We start from the raw sequence: 17789 nt of genomic DNA, 5'->3' as shown, positions 1-17789 counted from the left end.
TCCTGCTTTCATTATTATTAGTCCTGTGACCTTAAGCAAATCAATTAACCATATTTACTGAAAGGGTATAAAAATAAAATGTAAAACCAAAGATAACTCTAAGAGGATTAAAGGAGAGAATGTATGTGAAATAGCCTATGGCTATTAGTAAATTTTTCTCTTTGTAAGGAGTCCCACATTTTTTGGCCTTCATGTTACTGAGTCCAGAGATTTACTAAGCCAAGTATCTAAATATATTGTAATAGATCAAGGCAATTTTTACAGGATTGGATTTAACAATTCATTGCCCTTAGAAGCATTTTTAATTTTATAAAGAGGCCTTTAAATTAGAAACAATAAACTTATATTTGCACTTTCAGAGAGTAAAGGGCTCAAGTTACTCTTGGGAATTAGTATGTGTGCCCTAGAGGCAGGCGCAGTCTCTGACTCCATGCCCCTGCTGAGTCTGCTCCAGCATTCCACATGTTCCGGTTCACTGCTACAAATTATTCCTGTTTCCACACTTCTCTTCACTGGACTGCAGGTGACCCGGACAGACAGGGTAGACGAGAGATAGGCTCCCCAGCCTTCTCATCCCAACCATTTCATTTTTTTTCTTTCTTAAGTTAGATCCACAGTGAGGAAAGGGTAGGAGGATACCTCTTTACTTCTTTTTTCAAATGTCTCCTCTTCCCACTTACATCTTGTGAGTCTTAACCCTCTGAATCCTAACATCTGAAGTGCACAGCATTGCTTCAACAGATGGTACCTGGTGTTTCTATGTCCCAAGACTTCCCTCTACCAACTTAGATCTTACTGGATGAGGGGATGGCATAAATACAAAAAACCTGGCTCCATCTTGTCAAACGCTAGACAATGTTTTCAGTGTCTAAATTGAAACAATTCATGTCCTCAGAAATACTGTTATACATTGTGGGTCATTTCTGTCAGATACTTTGCTGCCTAAAATTCTCTTTGCTTTTCACTTGATAGGCTCTCTCCCTACCCTTGTTTCTGGCACTGTTGGCATTATACTATTTCTGATTATTTGTCTCTTCCACCAAACTTAATTCCCTGAGAGCAGAGATTCTTTTTCCTTGCCTCTCCTGCCCTCAAAACAATGACTGGCACACAACAGCAGATGCTCAGCGAGTGCTTGTTGCAAGAACATAGTATTTTAAGTCTATTTTGAGTTGACAAAAAAAAAAAGTAAAAAGTGTGAATTGAAATTAGGTATACCTGTATAATGCACAATAACCAGAAAATGTTAAGGCAGGTTGTTCTCTCATGTAAAAGAAGATAAGACAGTCCATGCTATTACACACCCAGCTCCCACCTTTCTTCATATTGAACATGTAGTTTTCTTTCTTAAGTTCAGTTTTTAGTCAAGATGGCTATCAGAGCTCTAGACATCCAGTTCATGATCAAGACCCAGAGAAAGAGGAAGACAGGAAGGCCAAAAGACTCCCTTCCCAACTAAGTCCTGAAAGTCCTATTTAGCGATATCTCTATTTCTTTGGTATCCCAGCTGGGACAGAGTCCAGAAATGTAGTCCTTTACCTCACACGTTGCCATCCAGAATAAAGTCTGTGTTCTGCCAAACAGGAAGAAGGAAGAAAGGGATTATTATGCAGGCAACTGGGTATGCAGCTAGCTGGCTCTGTCACAGTAAGTAGTGTTTAAGTGGGAAAATGCCTTCTGAATGCCGAATAATCAACTTGTAAAATATTTTTACTATTAAGTCATTGACATTCTATGGATCATCAATTTGCAAAAAATTAGAATACAGTAAAATACTTTTTACTAACTAAAATTTTCATGATTCAGAAACTCTCAGGATCCTGCAATATTCGGTTACCAGAAGGATCAGTTCATGTGCACTTTTAATAATAGTAACAACAATAACATTTATTGAGCATTTGGTATGTGTCAGGCAGCGTTTTACATGCTTTAAGTGAATTTAATTTTTAAACCCTTTTTGCCAATAATGAAAGTTGCCTAAGGTCACACAACCAAGTATCAAGGGCTGGAATTCAGACAAGTGTCTGCCTCCAACTTAACCTATAAACCATTTTCTTGGTGTGCTAGTAAAGTTCTGCTTAATCAATTTGTGAAGTTAGTTTTTAACCAACCATAGAAAAAAGCTTCCCTAGACATTAAGATAAAATGTGTGTGTGTATCCCTAAGAATAAATGAGGTGGTTACCCAGCTCTGAATGTACTAAAACCTACTGACTTGTACACTTCAAATGGCTAGGTTTATGATATGTGAATTGTAGCACAAAAGTAGTGTTTTATAAGGAAGGGTTAAATCACTGCACATGAAATTCCTCTTATGAAGTAGAGGTAAACTGACTGATCTCATGGTTTTTGAATTTGCAATGACAGTGTATAAATATTACCCAGCACAGAGCCAGCACACAGAAAGTGATCAGTAAAGGAGTATTTAAGGTCAAATTCTTTAATTCTTTAGTCTTTTCCCATCTGCAATCCCTGAGGCATCTTCTCGATATAAGCCTATCCAAGATAAGACAACTTGGCAGAGCATCTTGTAATTTTTGGTAAAACATGAATTCATCAAATTGCTTACCATTTTAAAAATCTGTGGTCCTTACATCTTTCAGGCAGTTGAAAAATGGACCATGCTATTTTTTTTCCTTTTCTCTAAAATATCAATGAAACACCTGTAAAACAAAGTGGGACCATCTTTGTTCATGCCATTCCTTCTTCAAAGTGGATACCCTTTTGGAGCCATTTTCTTTCTGTAATTCCAAGAAGCCTGCAGCACTGATCATTCAGTAAAACCTCAAATATATATTTAGTACCTACTGTGTATGAGACACTGCTATGTATGAGACATCTTTGTCCTCAGAGTTTACTTACAATGCAGTGGTCTGTGAACAGATTTCTGAAATGGCATGTATGGCATTCTTTGGGAGATTGCCAGCCACTTAACATTCTTGAAAATAAATATAATCAGGTACCATTAACTGAATGTCTACTGTGTTCTGAACTCTATACCAGACACAAAAACAATCACATTATCTCATGTTAATTTATAAGCTAGGGAGGTGTAGAGACTAACCCACATGCTAACCAACATCTCCATTAGACCATGGCTAGAGTGAATGGGAATTGTACAATTTCAGAATTAGCATAGTCTGTCACGATATTATGAACCAGGGTTGATTTCACTACCCTGACCAGATACTTGGCCTTATCTCCTAATTCCACACAGCAACTTTTAAGAACAGACAAAAAATTCCAAATAAGACCCATGAATTTTTCCTTACTTAAATACTGGTTTTTTAAATGAATAGAAATAATAAAACTGCAGGCAATAAAAAAAAGGCCGTTTGCCTTTAGGCATAGTTATACCCAAAGCATCCAAGGCATCATGAAGTATTTTGTGGAATTTTGTGGTTGTAAATCTCAAGTAGCTGCTGTCACAATACAGTTTAAGAAGTGACATAACTTCAAGAAGGACATAATCATCCATCCAGGACTTGACTTCCCAGTTAAACTCTACCCCATCTCCTTGCAGATTTAGCCATAAGGCAATGCACTGAGGTTTTTCACAGATAATGTGCGCATTCTCATTTTTACTTCCTGTTAAACAGAGGTCCTCCATTGGCTCCACCAGTCATACCTGAAGCCAGTAAATAGGCACCTTAGCTTTCCTGCCTGGATGGAGCAGCAAGGTAGGAATGAAATAAATGGGAAGATCGCCCATTGCCAGTACATCACCTGAGAGTCCTGCTGAAAGTCCTTCCAGAATAGCTTCGAGATGTGTTGATAGAAATTTAAGCAGATCTTGTTAGTAAAGAATAAAACTGTATTATAATTAGGAACATATATATCACACCAAAAGGTTAAATGCAAAACTAATTTACCTTTTAGTTTTAATTAGTCAAGTAGTCAACTTAAAATTGTAAATTGAATTAAAATTGTGATTGTATATAGGTGGTGAGTTACCCAGTTAGAATTATTAAGTATAGCTCTTTATATATTTTTGCTAACATTTTACTTCATTTAATTTAATCTTTATTGTATGTTTTCTGTTATCATTTAGTCCCCTTATACTACCCTACCCCCAGCAATCACCACTGTTGTCCATGTCCATGAGTCCTTTCTCCTTTTTGCCCAATTCCTTCTCCCCCCATCTCCCCTGCCAAGTAGCTGTCATCCTGCTCTCCATTAATGAGTCTCTCCCCCCAAATTAGATGTTACATGAACTTTTTTTATTCTCCATTTAAGTTACATGAACTTTAATATTAATCTAGCTTTGACAGGATGTGGTGGTTTAATGGATTAGAGCATTTAGCTTTTTACCCCAGAGAGCAGTATTTCTTCTTTCTCTCCATAATTAGATAATCTGTTCCTACCCATTACCAGGGCACTAAATTTCAAATTCTCCATACACCTAAGCAGTCTGCTACATATTTGGCCATCTTAATCTTAGTCTTGATTTATTGAAACTGAATTACATTCCTAACTCTTCCTGGAGCTCTGGGTGAATTTTATTGCAAAAGCAATGGGGAGAAAGTTGCTGTCATATATCTCTCTTGCCGGGCAGAGCTTTCAGATACACAAGGGGCTCTATATCCCACTGCTCCATGTCTTGTATGTTGGATTTATAACACTACGAAGCCCAGCTCTAGGGTTACATACAGGCATATCAGAGATGAGATGGGGAATTTGATTTTGCAATAATGATTACTTGTTGCTGGAGCCTACATTCCTGCAGGCTCTGCCTTTATTCCCCATACTGCTGATGAATAAAACTAATTCCAACTGCTACCTAATCTAGAAAAACTCATCTTTCACTTATGAGGCTGAAAAAATGTAGACAGAAAGTCAGGAGATTTTGAGATATTAGCAATTTTTGCTATTATGTCTCAAGGATTTCTGCTCCTATAAGTGCAATTCCTTTAGGAATATTTTAATCTTTTAAACTTTACTTTCTTTGTGGGGAGAACTAAAGCTCTGCATGTTTTCCATCCTGGTGAGTTGATTTGATGGTTCATTGGTGCTGTCTTCCACTTCAAAGAGGCTGGGCCCCTAGGGCTAGCCAATTGTGTAATGGATTCTGCAGATTTGGCTTGCCATTCCTGCTGGGTGTCATCTGCCCTCACAGTCCTGCAGTGGATAACTTCTGTCCTCCCTAACATCATCTGCTTGAGAAATTTGTGCCTGGCAGGCCTGTCTGTCCAAGTTAAGCTTGAAGTACAGTAGCCACACAACTAATTTTATAAGACATCTTTAAACAATAAGGCTACAGACTTGCCTTGACTCAGACCACAAACTTATAGCTGTTTGATTACAAATTCCAAAGTTTCTTTGGTGCAGTCCATGAACTAATCTCTTCATGTAATAATATAGGTTATCCTTCCTCCACTGCTCCCTTTCTTGACCTGTAACACACACACACACACACACACACACACACACACACCCTTATCTCCTTATGGTAAAGGGCCTTAGAGGTTTTGAACCCTCTGGTTGGCCTCACCAGCCTTATAGTGCCTGACTGTTTTCAGCATTTTGACTCAAGCCCTGTTGCTTGGATGAAGGAACTATAGAGTTAACTACCATTGTCAGAAGTTTGGGGAATGGGTAACAGACGTTGTACTAAGTAACTGCAGTGCTTCTCTGATGTTAGCCTACACAGCCATCCACTGGGGCTTCTCAAAACACAGGTTGCTGGGTGCGCTTCGAGTTTCCGATTCAGGAGGTCTAGTGCAGAGACCACACCCTAAGAAGCGCTGTATTACATCTGCCCAAACCTTAGGTGACAGGCATAGCACAGCTGCATTTGTCCAGGAACTCGTGTTTTTGTCTTTTTGCACAGCTGAGTCCGATTTTCTGAGGAAATGATCAGTGTGGTGGAGCAGTCTGCGCTCTGCTTGGTTGGCCCTATCACAGGAGCCCAGTTCTCTCCACAGCGGCTCTCTCAGTAAAACACTACATGTTCTCCAAGTGAAATAGCTACACCAGAAGCATCTCTAGGGGGAATGAGCAGAATTCAGTACAGGAAGGTTTAGCACAGGATTTTAAGGTCGCTTCTGCCTGGAAGCTCGCTGATGACAATGTACCACCTGCCACTTCACACCAAACGACCTCTCAGGCCTAGGGTACCGGGTGTATTTCCAAAACTTAATGAGATTAATATGCAGCAATACTCACTATCTAAACCCAAAAGACTCTAATCTTTTCCCTTCTTTGCTTTCATTAGTTTCTTCCATTTTTAATTTTTTATTCACTTCAAAAATAGGTTAGACAAAAAGAGGTAAACAGTAATACAAAAAATGTTCTAGAGGAAATCTAGATGAAAGGCATTTAATAAAAACACAAAATAGCCCTGGCTGGTGTGGTTCAGTGGACTGAGCTCCAGCCTGTGGACCAAAATGTGACCAGTTCGATTCCCGTTCAGGGCACATACCTGGGTTGTAGGCCTTGTCTCCAGTTGGTAGCATGCGAGAAGCAACCAATCCATGTTTCTCTCACACATTGGTGGTTGATGTTTCTCTCCCTCTCTTTCTCTCTCTTTTCCCCTCTCTCTGAAAATAAATAAATAAAATTAAACAAAAATAAATTTAGGAGTCCCCTCCCTCAATTATGCTTATCCTTGATGGGTTTATACCGAGGAATGAATTTCAAGTTTTGTTCTCAATGTGCATGTAGTTATATACACATTTTATATTTATTTTCTAATTTTTATAAGATTCAATAAAGAATTAACATTAATTTTCCCTGAAGTTAGAACTTTAATTCTGTTAAATTCACATTATTTCCATGATTTAGATGTCTTAACTCTCTCAAAAGTACAATAATTGGAAAAGTCCCTTTACAATTCCATGGTTTTAAAGTGTTTGATATTTAGATCTCTGAAAAATGATCTTTTATAGAGTGTTATAAAGGTAAGAACAGCTAATCTTAAAACCACAGGCAGAATACTTAGTGTGTGATTCCATTTATGTAATATTTTTGAAATGACAACATTTTGGGAACGGAGGCTACAATACAAGTTGCCACAGGGTGGGAGCGGGCAAAGAGGAAGGTAGGTGTGGCTACAAAAAGGCACCTTGTGGGATCCTTTTGGTTTTGAAATTTTTCAATATCTTGACTGTGATCATGAACTCATAAACCTATATGTGATTAAATTGTACAGAGCTAAATATACAAACACAATGAACACAAGCAAAACTGGGGAAACCTGAATAAGACTGATCGATAGAGGATACCAGTATTAACAACCTGATTGTGATACTAACATTTGCAAAATGGTACCATTGCGGGAAACCTAGGCAAAGTGTGCGGGGAATCTGTATTATGTCATATAACTGCATGAGAATCTACAGTGATTTCAATTAATGTTTTATTTAAAAAATACAAAAAAAGTCCCATTAATCCAGAAACAACAAGAGATGACACAAGACATTTTAATAGTCTCAAAACTCTGCGATTCCATGGGTCAGAAACCAAGGACATGGAGCTGCCCTAACCCCAGCTGCAGCTGCAGGCAGAACAGCACTGCCAGTGTGGCCCTTCTCTGGTTCCTACATGTCTGAGCTGCAGTTTAAAGACTGCTGGAAAGGGAAATAAATAGAGGCATACACTTAACCTACCATCCCAGGAAAATGACACAACTCAATAGCATACACAGCAATGCAATCAAATGGCTAAAACATGTATCTACAGGCTATCAGTATCAGGGTTGCAGAAAAGTACAGTAATTGTATAGTGATTTCATATTGTCCCCTCTGCTGGGCTGTACACTACACAGGGGAAGGATGAGGATGGACACTCTTGTCACCCTTATATCTCAGCTCCTAGCACTGCATTTTACCTGTAGAATGTGCTCAGTGCATGTTTGTTCACTGTGTTTGGATAAAAAAAATGAAAAGCCCCCATGGTCTATTAGAGTTAGCTGGGCTTGGACTTCCGGCCAAGATGGAGGCATAGGTAGACATACTGTGCCTCCTCGCACAACCAAGTTAGGGACAACAACAATTTAGAAACAGAGTAACAACCAGAACTGACAGAAAATTGAACTGTATGGAAGTTGAACAACCAAGGAGTTAAAATAGACACATTCATCCAGACCAGTAGGAGGGGCAGAGTCAGGCAGCCGGGCAGAGAGGGGTCCAACGGCACAAAGAGCGTTGGGACAAGGTGCGTAAGACCGCAGTAGGTGAACTCTGGGCATGCAAGCAGTGGCTGGCAATCCCATGCCGAGGGGTGGAAACCAGCAGACCCAGCAAGGCAGCGATTATGAAGCAAGGCACTGCGCGCAACCCAGGATCCCAGTACTGGGAAATAGAGCCTTAGAGCACTGATTGAAAACACCTGTGGGAGTTGAGGCACAGGGAGAGACTCCCAGCCTCACAGGAGAGGTTGTTGCAAAGACCCACGGGGTACACAAGCCCACCAACATGGGAATCAGCACCAGAGAGGTCCAGTTTGCTTGGGGGAAGTAGTGGAAGGGACTGAAGTCCACAGAGAGTGGAGCAAGTGCCATTGTTCCCTCTCGGACCCTGCCCCCACATAAGCATCACAACACAGCAATGTGGGTTGTCCCACTCTTGTGAACACTTAAGGCTCTGCCCCTCATACATAACAGGCTTGACCAGACCAAAAAAAAAAAGATGCTCAAACAGAAGAAGAAATGAAAGCCCCAGAACTGATCCTTTCAAGTGACCCAGAGATAGCCAATCTATCAGATGCACAGTTCAAAACACTGGTGATCAGGATGCTCACAGAATTGGTTGATTTTAGTCACAAATTAGATGAAAAAATGAAGGCTACAATAAGGGAAATGAAGAAAAATGCACAGGGAACCAATAGTGATGGAAAGAAAGCTGGGACTAACATCAATCGAGTGGACCAGAAGGAAGAAAGAAACAACCAAAGGGAAAAGAATGGAGAAATAAGAATTCAAAAAGAAATGAGGAGAGGCTTAGGAATCTCCAGGACATCTTTAAACATTCCAACATCTGAATTATAGGGGTACCAGAAGGAGAAGAGGAAGAGCAAGAAATTGAAAACTTACTTGAACAAATAATAAAGGAAAACTTCCCCATTCTGGCTAAGGAAATAGACTTCCAGGAATCCAGGAAGCTCACAGAGTCCCAAAGAAGTTAGACCCAAGGAAGCACACACCAAGGCACAACATAATTACATCACCCAAGATTAAATATAAGGAGAGAATCCTAAAAGCAGCAAAAGAAAAGGAGACAATTACTGACAAAGGAGTTCCCATCAGACTGTCAGCTGGTTTCTCAAAAGAGACCTTACAGGCAAGAAGGGGCTGGAAAGAAGTATTCCAAGTCATGAAAGGCAAGGACCTATATCTAAGATTGCTCTATCCAGTAAAGCTTTCATTTAGAATGGAAGGGCAGATAAAGTGCTTCTCAGATAAGGTCAAGTTAAAGGAGTTCATCATCACCAAGCCCTTATTACATGAAATGTTAAAGGGACTTACCTAAGAAAAAGAAGATAAAAAAACATGTACAGTAAAATGACAGCAAACTCACAATTATTAACAACCACACCTAAAACAAAAGCAAATGAAGCAACTAGAACAGGAATGGAACCACAGAAATGGAGATCACATGGAAGGGTAGCAACAGGGGAGTGGGAAGAGGAGAGATGGGGAAAAGGTATGGAGAATAAGTAGCATAGATGGTAGGTAGAAAATAGACAGGGGGAGGGCAAGAATAGTATGGGAAATGTAGAAGCTAAAGAACTTATGACACATGGACGTGAACTAAAGGGGGAAATGTGGGTGGGAAAGGATGTGCAGGGTAGATGGGAATGAAGTGGGGGGTAATGGGACAACTGTAATAGCATAATCAATAAAATATATTTAAAAAAATAAGGACCCCCCCCAAAAAAAGTTAGTGTGGCTTCTCTTTTCCTTCCCTCCAAATGTCCTTTACTTTCTCCTCACCCGCCACCTACACTTAAGCACATATACAGGGACCAAGTTTATTTCTGTCACAAGATGAGCAGTCATTTAACCTGTGGGTGCCTTAGCCCTACTCACCTGTGAAATGAGGACAATAATTATATCTACTTCAGAGGACTGCCATGAGAATTAAATGAATTAAAGTGTGTCCAGCACTTACGTTATCTGGCATGTTGTAAATGTCATGTCGGTGTTTGTTCAATTGCCACATAAATATGACACTGATTATATTGGAGTTAGCTTAGACCTTACAGGTGAAGGACACCATCCTCCACAAGACAGTCCTTACTTTAGACACCAGCCACAAGCTCTGGGGTTCCCAGGCCACCTGTGCTACTGATTATGCTGTCTACTAATTTTAAGGGTCTCCTCTGTCCCCCTCAGGTTCAATAAGTCACTAGATTGGCTCATAGAACTCAGTAAATTGATGTAGTTAGGATTACAGATGTATTGTAAAGGATACAAATCAGGACAAACAGATGAATAGGTGCATAGGACGCCATCTGGGTGGGTCCCAAACACAAAGTTACTTTGTACTCAGTACTCCTTAGCTCTCAGCATATCAGTACATTATTACCAACTAGGAGGCCCACCGGGGCATCAACATCCAGGAGGAGGTTTTTATCGGGGTTTCATTACACAGCCACGGATGGTGGAATCATTGGCCACATGATTAAACTCAGTCTCCAGCCCTCCTCCCTTTCCCACTTGGAAAATTCCAAGGATTGAGAGGTTATCTTCCAGGAACCAGGGACAAAGATCACCCAAATTCTTTATTATTTGTACAACATTAAGAAAGTTTAGTAAATTGAATAGGCAGACGTGGACAAGAAAGCATTTCAAGATGGAGGGCATCTAAAAATAAAGAGGCCAAAATAAGTCTGGCAGTCATGGCACAGTAGAAAAACTCCTCAGCTGTATTGGAATGTACCAGCCTTGAAGTCAAAACACTGTTGGGTAAATTCAAGAGTTAGAACATTTTTAGTTTTAAGTTCAAGTTAATAAACTTAGTAATTAATGCATGTAGAAAGCTATTGTTCTAAGGACTGGGATCATGGGACCCCCCTTGACTCCAAGAGACCCTCAAGCAATTCGACCTTTGTGCCCAGGAGGACTACAGGTGATCAAGATGGTGTCTGAGCTATTGTGCTCCAGGGAGAGAATGACCATCTGCTGACCAGGGTGCAGACAAAGAATCACCAGTCAACAGATGAAAGGATGCTAGGAAAATTGCTGGACTGCAGCTTTTATCTGGTTAACCTTTTCCCTGAATTCCAAACCTATTTTTTTTTCCTGAATTCCAAACCCCTAACCTACACTTTTCTTCTCCTTATAAAAATGGTCAGTTTGAGATGAGATGTAAGATGGTCTTTTAGGGTTCATAACCTGCAGTCTTCTCAGATCGCCAACCACCTGAATAAAGTGCCCATGAAGTTTCAATCCTTGCCTCTATTTATTGGTTTTGGTAGTGACAGGAAGCTCAAACACCAACTTCTCTAGTTTCAAGACCAGGACTTTGACAATGGTTCTGCTATTTGATAACTATGGTGCCATCTTGTGGGAGTATAGAGATTGTTGTAAATCATTGTAAATCCTTTCTTTGAAAGGGGGCCATAATTCAAATAGATATAGATACAACTTAGTGGATTAGAACAACAAAAATATACTGTTTTTCACAATACTGCAGGCTGATTAGGCAGCTTTCCGGCTCCACTGCAATTCACGTGTCTGCATTCAGCTGGCTGGTGGCTAGGTTGAAAGCTCCAAGAAGGCCTCCTTCACGCATGGGCTTGGGGGGCCTTGGTGCTGAACAGCTAGGGTACCTCAGTTCTCACCTACACAACGTCTCTCTATAGGTAATGTCCCATCTTCCAGTGCTTCTCTTTACAGCCCTATAGCAGCAGAATAGCCTGGATTTTTGACAAGAAAGCAAAAGCTGCCAGGTGTGTTGAGGCCCAGCTCTTTTCCACCATGTTCTATTGGTCAAAGCAGGTCACAAGGCCAATCTAAATTCCAGGGGAGGGGAAACAAGCTCCAGCTTGTTGCATGTGTGTGCAGGTAGGGGAGAAATCATTGCAGCCATCTTTGGAAACTGGACCATATCCTCTGACTCCCCCTTTACTCATGTGAAAATGGTATTTTATTATCTACTTCAACTAGATGAGTGAGATTAAGAGACATGATATGTGAAACATGATAGCATTTTATAATTTATAAAGTGCTAAACAATTATAGGTAGATGATAAAGGCAGATTGAAAGAATGAGAGATTGTACAGGACTATAAAAGGAGATAAAGGGGGTTACTGTAATATTAATAGCATTTATTGAGCATTTGTTTTATGCTAGACATTGTACTAAGTGCTTTGCAGGTATTATCTTCTTTAAATTACAACCACCTTAAAAGATGGATATTTCATTGCCATTTTACAGGAAAGAGACTGGAGGCAAGTGGCAGAGCCAGATTTGAATTCAATTCTGTTTGGTTCTGAAGCCTTATCTACTGTACCCAGAGTTCTTTTATCACTTGTATCATAATTAATCAGCAATTAGGTAAGGGGAGGTAGCACCTACCCCAGAACTACTGAAACAGAATTTTTGAAGGCAGAACCCAGAATCTGCATTGTAACAGCCACGGTAATGTGGGAGAAGCATTCAACCTGTGTATAGTAAGCATACAAAGGTTTTTCAGTAGTTCAAAGACATAAGAGGACCACCTTAGAGAAAATTTAGGATTGCAGATACAGAAAAGGAATAAGAAAAGTGCCTAGCATTCAGAGAATAATGAAAGGCTTTCAAAATAATTATGCTTTCTAGAGGTTGATGCTACAGCTGGGACATGAAGTGAGACTAAAAAGTTAGAAGCTTGACCCAACAACTTGCAATGAACCAAATTTACATTTTGTTTATTAATTCATCTACTTTTCACTTTTTTGCCTTTAGGCTTGTTATTTTCTGTAGAAAACCACTAGTTCCATCTTCACTCCACCCAACTTGTCTAACATCTCTTCATTTCAGGTCTATATGCCTCCTCTGGGAGGTGTTCCACATGTGTGCTGCACCTTCCTCCATCCTATCATTTATGGGCCCTATATTGTAAACGTTGTTTATGTTCCTTCTTTGGCACTAGACCGGAGACCCTTGAGGGTAAGGACCGTGTAGAAAGAGAGGAAGGAGAAAAGCAGATATTAAGAGATGGTTTTTAGAACCACTGAATGAACATAGGAGGTGAAGGAGCCACTGCTAAGTTGCACAGTGTTTGTATTTTGAAGACTTATTCAGAGAATAAGATGAACTTTATGGAGTTTACCAAATGGTAGTAGTTTGATATATGGCAGCCCCACAGATGTCTCCTCATAACCAAAACAATTAAAAGCAGCCTAGCAAATTGGTCCCTTCAATAGTTACATGCCTTTTATCATAGCCCATATAACAACTGGTTGATATTTTGTAAACACAAAAACTTAGTTTTCTTTTGTTTTTGTTTTTTTCTTCACGGGCACGAACGATCCTGATAAGTGATTTAGGAAAATTACTTAACCTATAACACTGTTTCTTAATTTTTTGGAATGAAGTGACTAAATCGTTCCTCCAAATTGCTAATGGTGACCAAATGTGGTCACCTCAACACGCTTTACAAACTTTTGGTGGAAAGTAATGACATAGATAATACATTTATAGGACTACTATTAATGTTATGCGGTGACTGCATGCCCTCTTTCCAGCCCCTCTAAATCACAACAAATTCTAACAGATTGAGAGAGGAATAGTAGAATTTAGCTCTAACTTTTAGGTACCTTCCTATTCGGGCAGTATCTGCCCCAATCTAGCATGGCGACATGGGCTCTTTCAAGTTCACATCCATAGTTACACTACCGGAGACTTATTGGAACCACCCGTTGGGTAGGCTCTGCTTCCTCGACGCCCTTTGATGACGACAAAACCTCTGCTTCGAAACCGGCCAGATCTAGTTTGCGCAGGCGCAGCGCGGGCGCCAGTGGGCGGAGGTGGTCGGGATGAGTGGAGAAGGGACGGAGGTCGCTGTGAGTTGTGAAGCCGTCGCGGGAGGAGGAGGCGGCAGTGGCGGCGGCAGTGGCGGCAACGGCAACAAGAAGAGGGACTCGCTAGGGGCCGCGGGCTCACCGGCTCACCTCATTATCAAGGGTACGGAGTGATAGGGATCTAGCGCTGGCGGACGCGTTTCGGAAGCCCCACCTCCCAGACGGTGACCTTTGACCCGGGGCGGTGCCACGTACCACCGCCCAGCTCCCCGCGGCTCCGCGTTTGAGTGCGTGTTATGGGAAGGCCGTGAGTCCTGGCTGTGTCCGCTATTTCTCTGCGCTTGGGGCCTTCTAGTAACTGCAAGGCCAGTCTCTCACTTCCTCAAGGGGAAAAAAAAACACCTCTAAGGACTTGAGCCTTCGGCCACCTCATCCCCCACCCCCAAACCCGGCGTTCCTGTCGCAGAGGCTCTGCACGTGGCCTCGCGATCGACCTGGACTGCGAAGAACCGCGAAACTGGGAGTCGGGAAGGCCTGCGCCTCCAGGCAGGTCGCTGAGGAGTTGTGTGAGTTAGGTCATTCGCTTTACCCACTCCAGCGCCGTCTGCCCTGGAGTGAATGGGGTAACATGAAAGCCTCTTGAAACACTAAATTTACATAGACATGTGCAGATGTCCATTTGTCCTGTGTTCCTTGAGCTGGGAGAAGGTTTCGACCTAGCTAAGACCTGGATTGTCGCAGAACCAGAATGTAGTTTGATTTCCACAGCTCACAATAAGAGTTTCCTGCAACAAGATCTTTGCCAACAAGATCGCTGATCTTTCTTAGCCCCATCCCTATCCCTGTCAGCCCCACCATGTGGCAGTGTTGAAGAAACCCTTGTAGGACGCCAGACCTTCAGCACCAGCCGCAGATTGGCACTGGCTCCCCTTGGATGCCGCCTCTGCCATTTTAACTTTATCTCAAGATTGTAGCAGCCCCAACACGGCTATTTCTAGACTTCAGGTTGTCTTTCAAATCTACAATAATTAGGAGTGTGGGAGTGGTGCATGGGTGTTAGGGCTAAATTATAATAGTTTATACGTGTAATCTTAGTGAGCTGCTACTTGGTTATTTTAGTTGCGGTAAAATACACGGGACAAAATTTATTTTAACCATTTTAAGTGTATAGTTCAGTGGCATTAATACACTCACATTGTTGTGTCACCTTCCATCTTCAGACCTTTTTCATCTTCCCAAAGGGAAGTCTGTCCCCATTGAACACTTAACACCCTGCAGCCCCTGACAACCACCATTCTGTTTTGTCTCTGAGTGGGACTACTCTAGGCACTTTATAGAAGTGTAATTAAACAGTATTTATCCTTTTGTGACAGGAGTAGTTAACATGATGTCCTCAAGGTTCGTGCATGTTGTAGCATGTCAGAATGTCTTTTAAAGCTAAGTAATATCTGTAGTGAGTGTGTGAACACATACACATGACGTTTTGTATATCCATTTATCTGTGAATGAACACTCCTGTTGCTTCCACCTTTTGGTTATTGTGAATAATGCTGCTGTGAACATGGATGTGCAAATATTTGTTTGAGTCTCCACTGTCAATTTTTTTGAGTATATAGCCAAAACTGCTATTGCTGCATCAAAGATAATTCTGTTTTTTAATCTTTTGAGCGCTCACCATACTTGTTTTCCATAGAGGCTGTATGGCATATTCCCACTAACAGTGAACAGGAGTTCCAGTTTCTCCACATCCTTAACAGGACTTCTTGTTTTCTGTTTCCTTGCCAGTCCCTTCTAATGGCAGTGAGGTAGTATCTTTTGGTTTGCATTTCCCTAATGACTAGTGATGTTTAGCATCTCTTAATGTGCTTTTTAGCTGTTTGTATAGCTTTTTTGGAGAAATGTCTATTTAAATCCTTTGCCCATTTTTAAATGAAATAATTTTGTGTGTTTTTTTTTAAGTTGTAGGAGTTCTGTATGTATTCTGGACATCAGCACCTTTTCAAATACATGATTTGTATATATTTTGCCCCCACTCCATGGGTTGCCTTTTCACTCTGCTGATCGTATCCTTTGGTGTACAGAAATTTTTTAATTTTAATGTACTTTTTTAAAAAAAGATAATTCAAGGGGTTTTTTTCAAGTTAAGTTTTTTTCTCAGTTTTTCCAAAACTGAGAAATATGTCTAGATATGTCCTTGAAGTGATATGTCTATCACTTCACTGTCCTTTTGAAGTGATATGTGTATCACTTCAAAATATGTCTAGAATGTCCTTGGCTTTTTCAATGGAACCATTCTTTTCATTCAGAAAAATCAATTTTTAGTTTATCTTATTTGAAGACTGTCAAATATGGCCAGATGTTTGTTTAATCCTACTGCCAAAGAGTAGTGAAAGGGAAGCACGTAAATGATTTCAGTACTTATGCCCTAGGTCTTTGAGGGTTTCTGTCCCACAGGTGGGTGTTAGAGGTGGGGACTGGGAGACAGGAGGGCTTCCTGGAGGATGGAGTGTCTGATCTGAGTCTTGAGGAATAACATTAGCAGCAGTTAAGAAAAGAAGGCAAGTATTTTGGAATTTGTTTGGAACAGCATAAGCAAAAGCATATCTGGGAAACTACACATGTCATTACGGTGGGACTCAGAGAGGCAGAGTTTGGTGGATATCTGACCGTATAAGACTTTTTACCTTTATAAGGAAATTGGACTTTTTCTTCAATGAGAGGAAACTGTGCAATAATAAGTATGAGAATCATGTGGTTAGATTTGGATTTTTAAGTAGAGCACTTGGGCAGACAGTAGTTGATCCTCATTTTGCAGATTGCATTGCCTGTTTGTTAAGATAAATTCATAACTCCAAAATCAACACTGGTGGTGCTTTCATAGTCATTTCCACATAGGCAGGGTGGAGAGAAATTTGAGTTGCATTATACGCACATTCAGTTGACACTGAGCAATACAACACTGTGCTTTTTGTTTCATCTCTCATACCATAAACAAATGTCCTTTCTGTTTAATGCCATGTTTTTCACATTTTGTACTATGTTTTGGTGATTTTGTTTTTGAAAGTGGTTTTCAGGTGTAGTGCTGAAGTGGCTATATGCACAAGAAGGCTATGTGATGTGCTTTACTGAGTATTAGAGAAATGTCTTTTCAGGCCTGAGTTACAGTGGTGTTTGCTGTGAGTTCAGTGTTAATCAGCAATGCAGAAAAAAAAGAAAATTCACCAATCTGTGTGTGAGGCCACTTCAGAAAGTGCCAAGGTAACATTTATGGTGTGTGATGAAGTGATGGAAGAGCAGCTAAATTTGTGGATTTATGAGATGATGACCTATGGAGAAAGCATAGTGGACAGCACTGTTGTGCAGTTAAAAGGCAAAGAAATTTATAGTCAGTTATCAATGGTCAGGAAAATGTTAAATCCTTCTGCTAGTGCTTGCTGGAACTTTCAAAAGTGGTACAGTGTGAAAAATGTTAGACTTGTGGTGAAGCAGGTTCTGCAGATCAGGAGGCTGTAGAAGAACTTTAAAAATACCTGCTGAGTGTTATACAGGAAAAAGTATTATTGGAAGAGTAGATTTTCAACACCAAGGCTGGTGTGTTTCACAAGGGTCTTGGTAAATCTATATGACACTAATGGTGTTTTGGTTGACAAAAATGTGACAAGAGGCTTGCAGAAACCTATCCTGTATTTCTTTTGGGAGCATTGTTCAGTATTCTCTAGTTCTGTGTTTGTGGCAACTTTATAAGCATAACTACTGCAAATAATGAGAATTGACTCTGTATGGAGTGGATTATAGAGAGATATAATAAACTGTTGATGTAGTCAAAGTGAGACAAGCAGGGA

The 17789-nt window shown here is 40.6% G+C and overlaps 1 protein-coding gene across 1 annotated transcript in view; it reads left to right on the top strand.

The window, feature by feature from the left end:
- The first annotated feature begins 13922 nt into the window (after positions 1-13922).
- Positions 13923-17789, top strand: part of BLOC1S5 (biogenesis of lysosomal organelles complex 1 subunit 5) — a 43410-nt gene continuing 39543 nt past the window's right edge. Inside the window, exon 1 of the mRNA XM_045841700.1 lies at positions 13923-14110. Within this exon, the coding sequence (XP_045697656.1) occupies positions 13963-14110 (148 nt within the window). The 5' untranslated portion in view covers positions 13923-13962. The remainder of the gene's footprint in view (positions 14111-17789) is intronic.

The sequence above is a fragment of the Phyllostomus hastatus genome, unplaced genomic scaffold, assembly GCF_019186645.2.
Source record: "Phyllostomus hastatus isolate PE091 unplaced genomic scaffold, TTU_PhHast_1.1 phas_contig_37, whole genome shotgun sequence".
NCBI lineage: Eukaryota > Metazoa > Chordata > Mammalia > Chiroptera > Phyllostomidae > Phyllostomus > Phyllostomus hastatus.
This window is presented reverse-complemented; position numbering and strand designations above follow the sequence as displayed.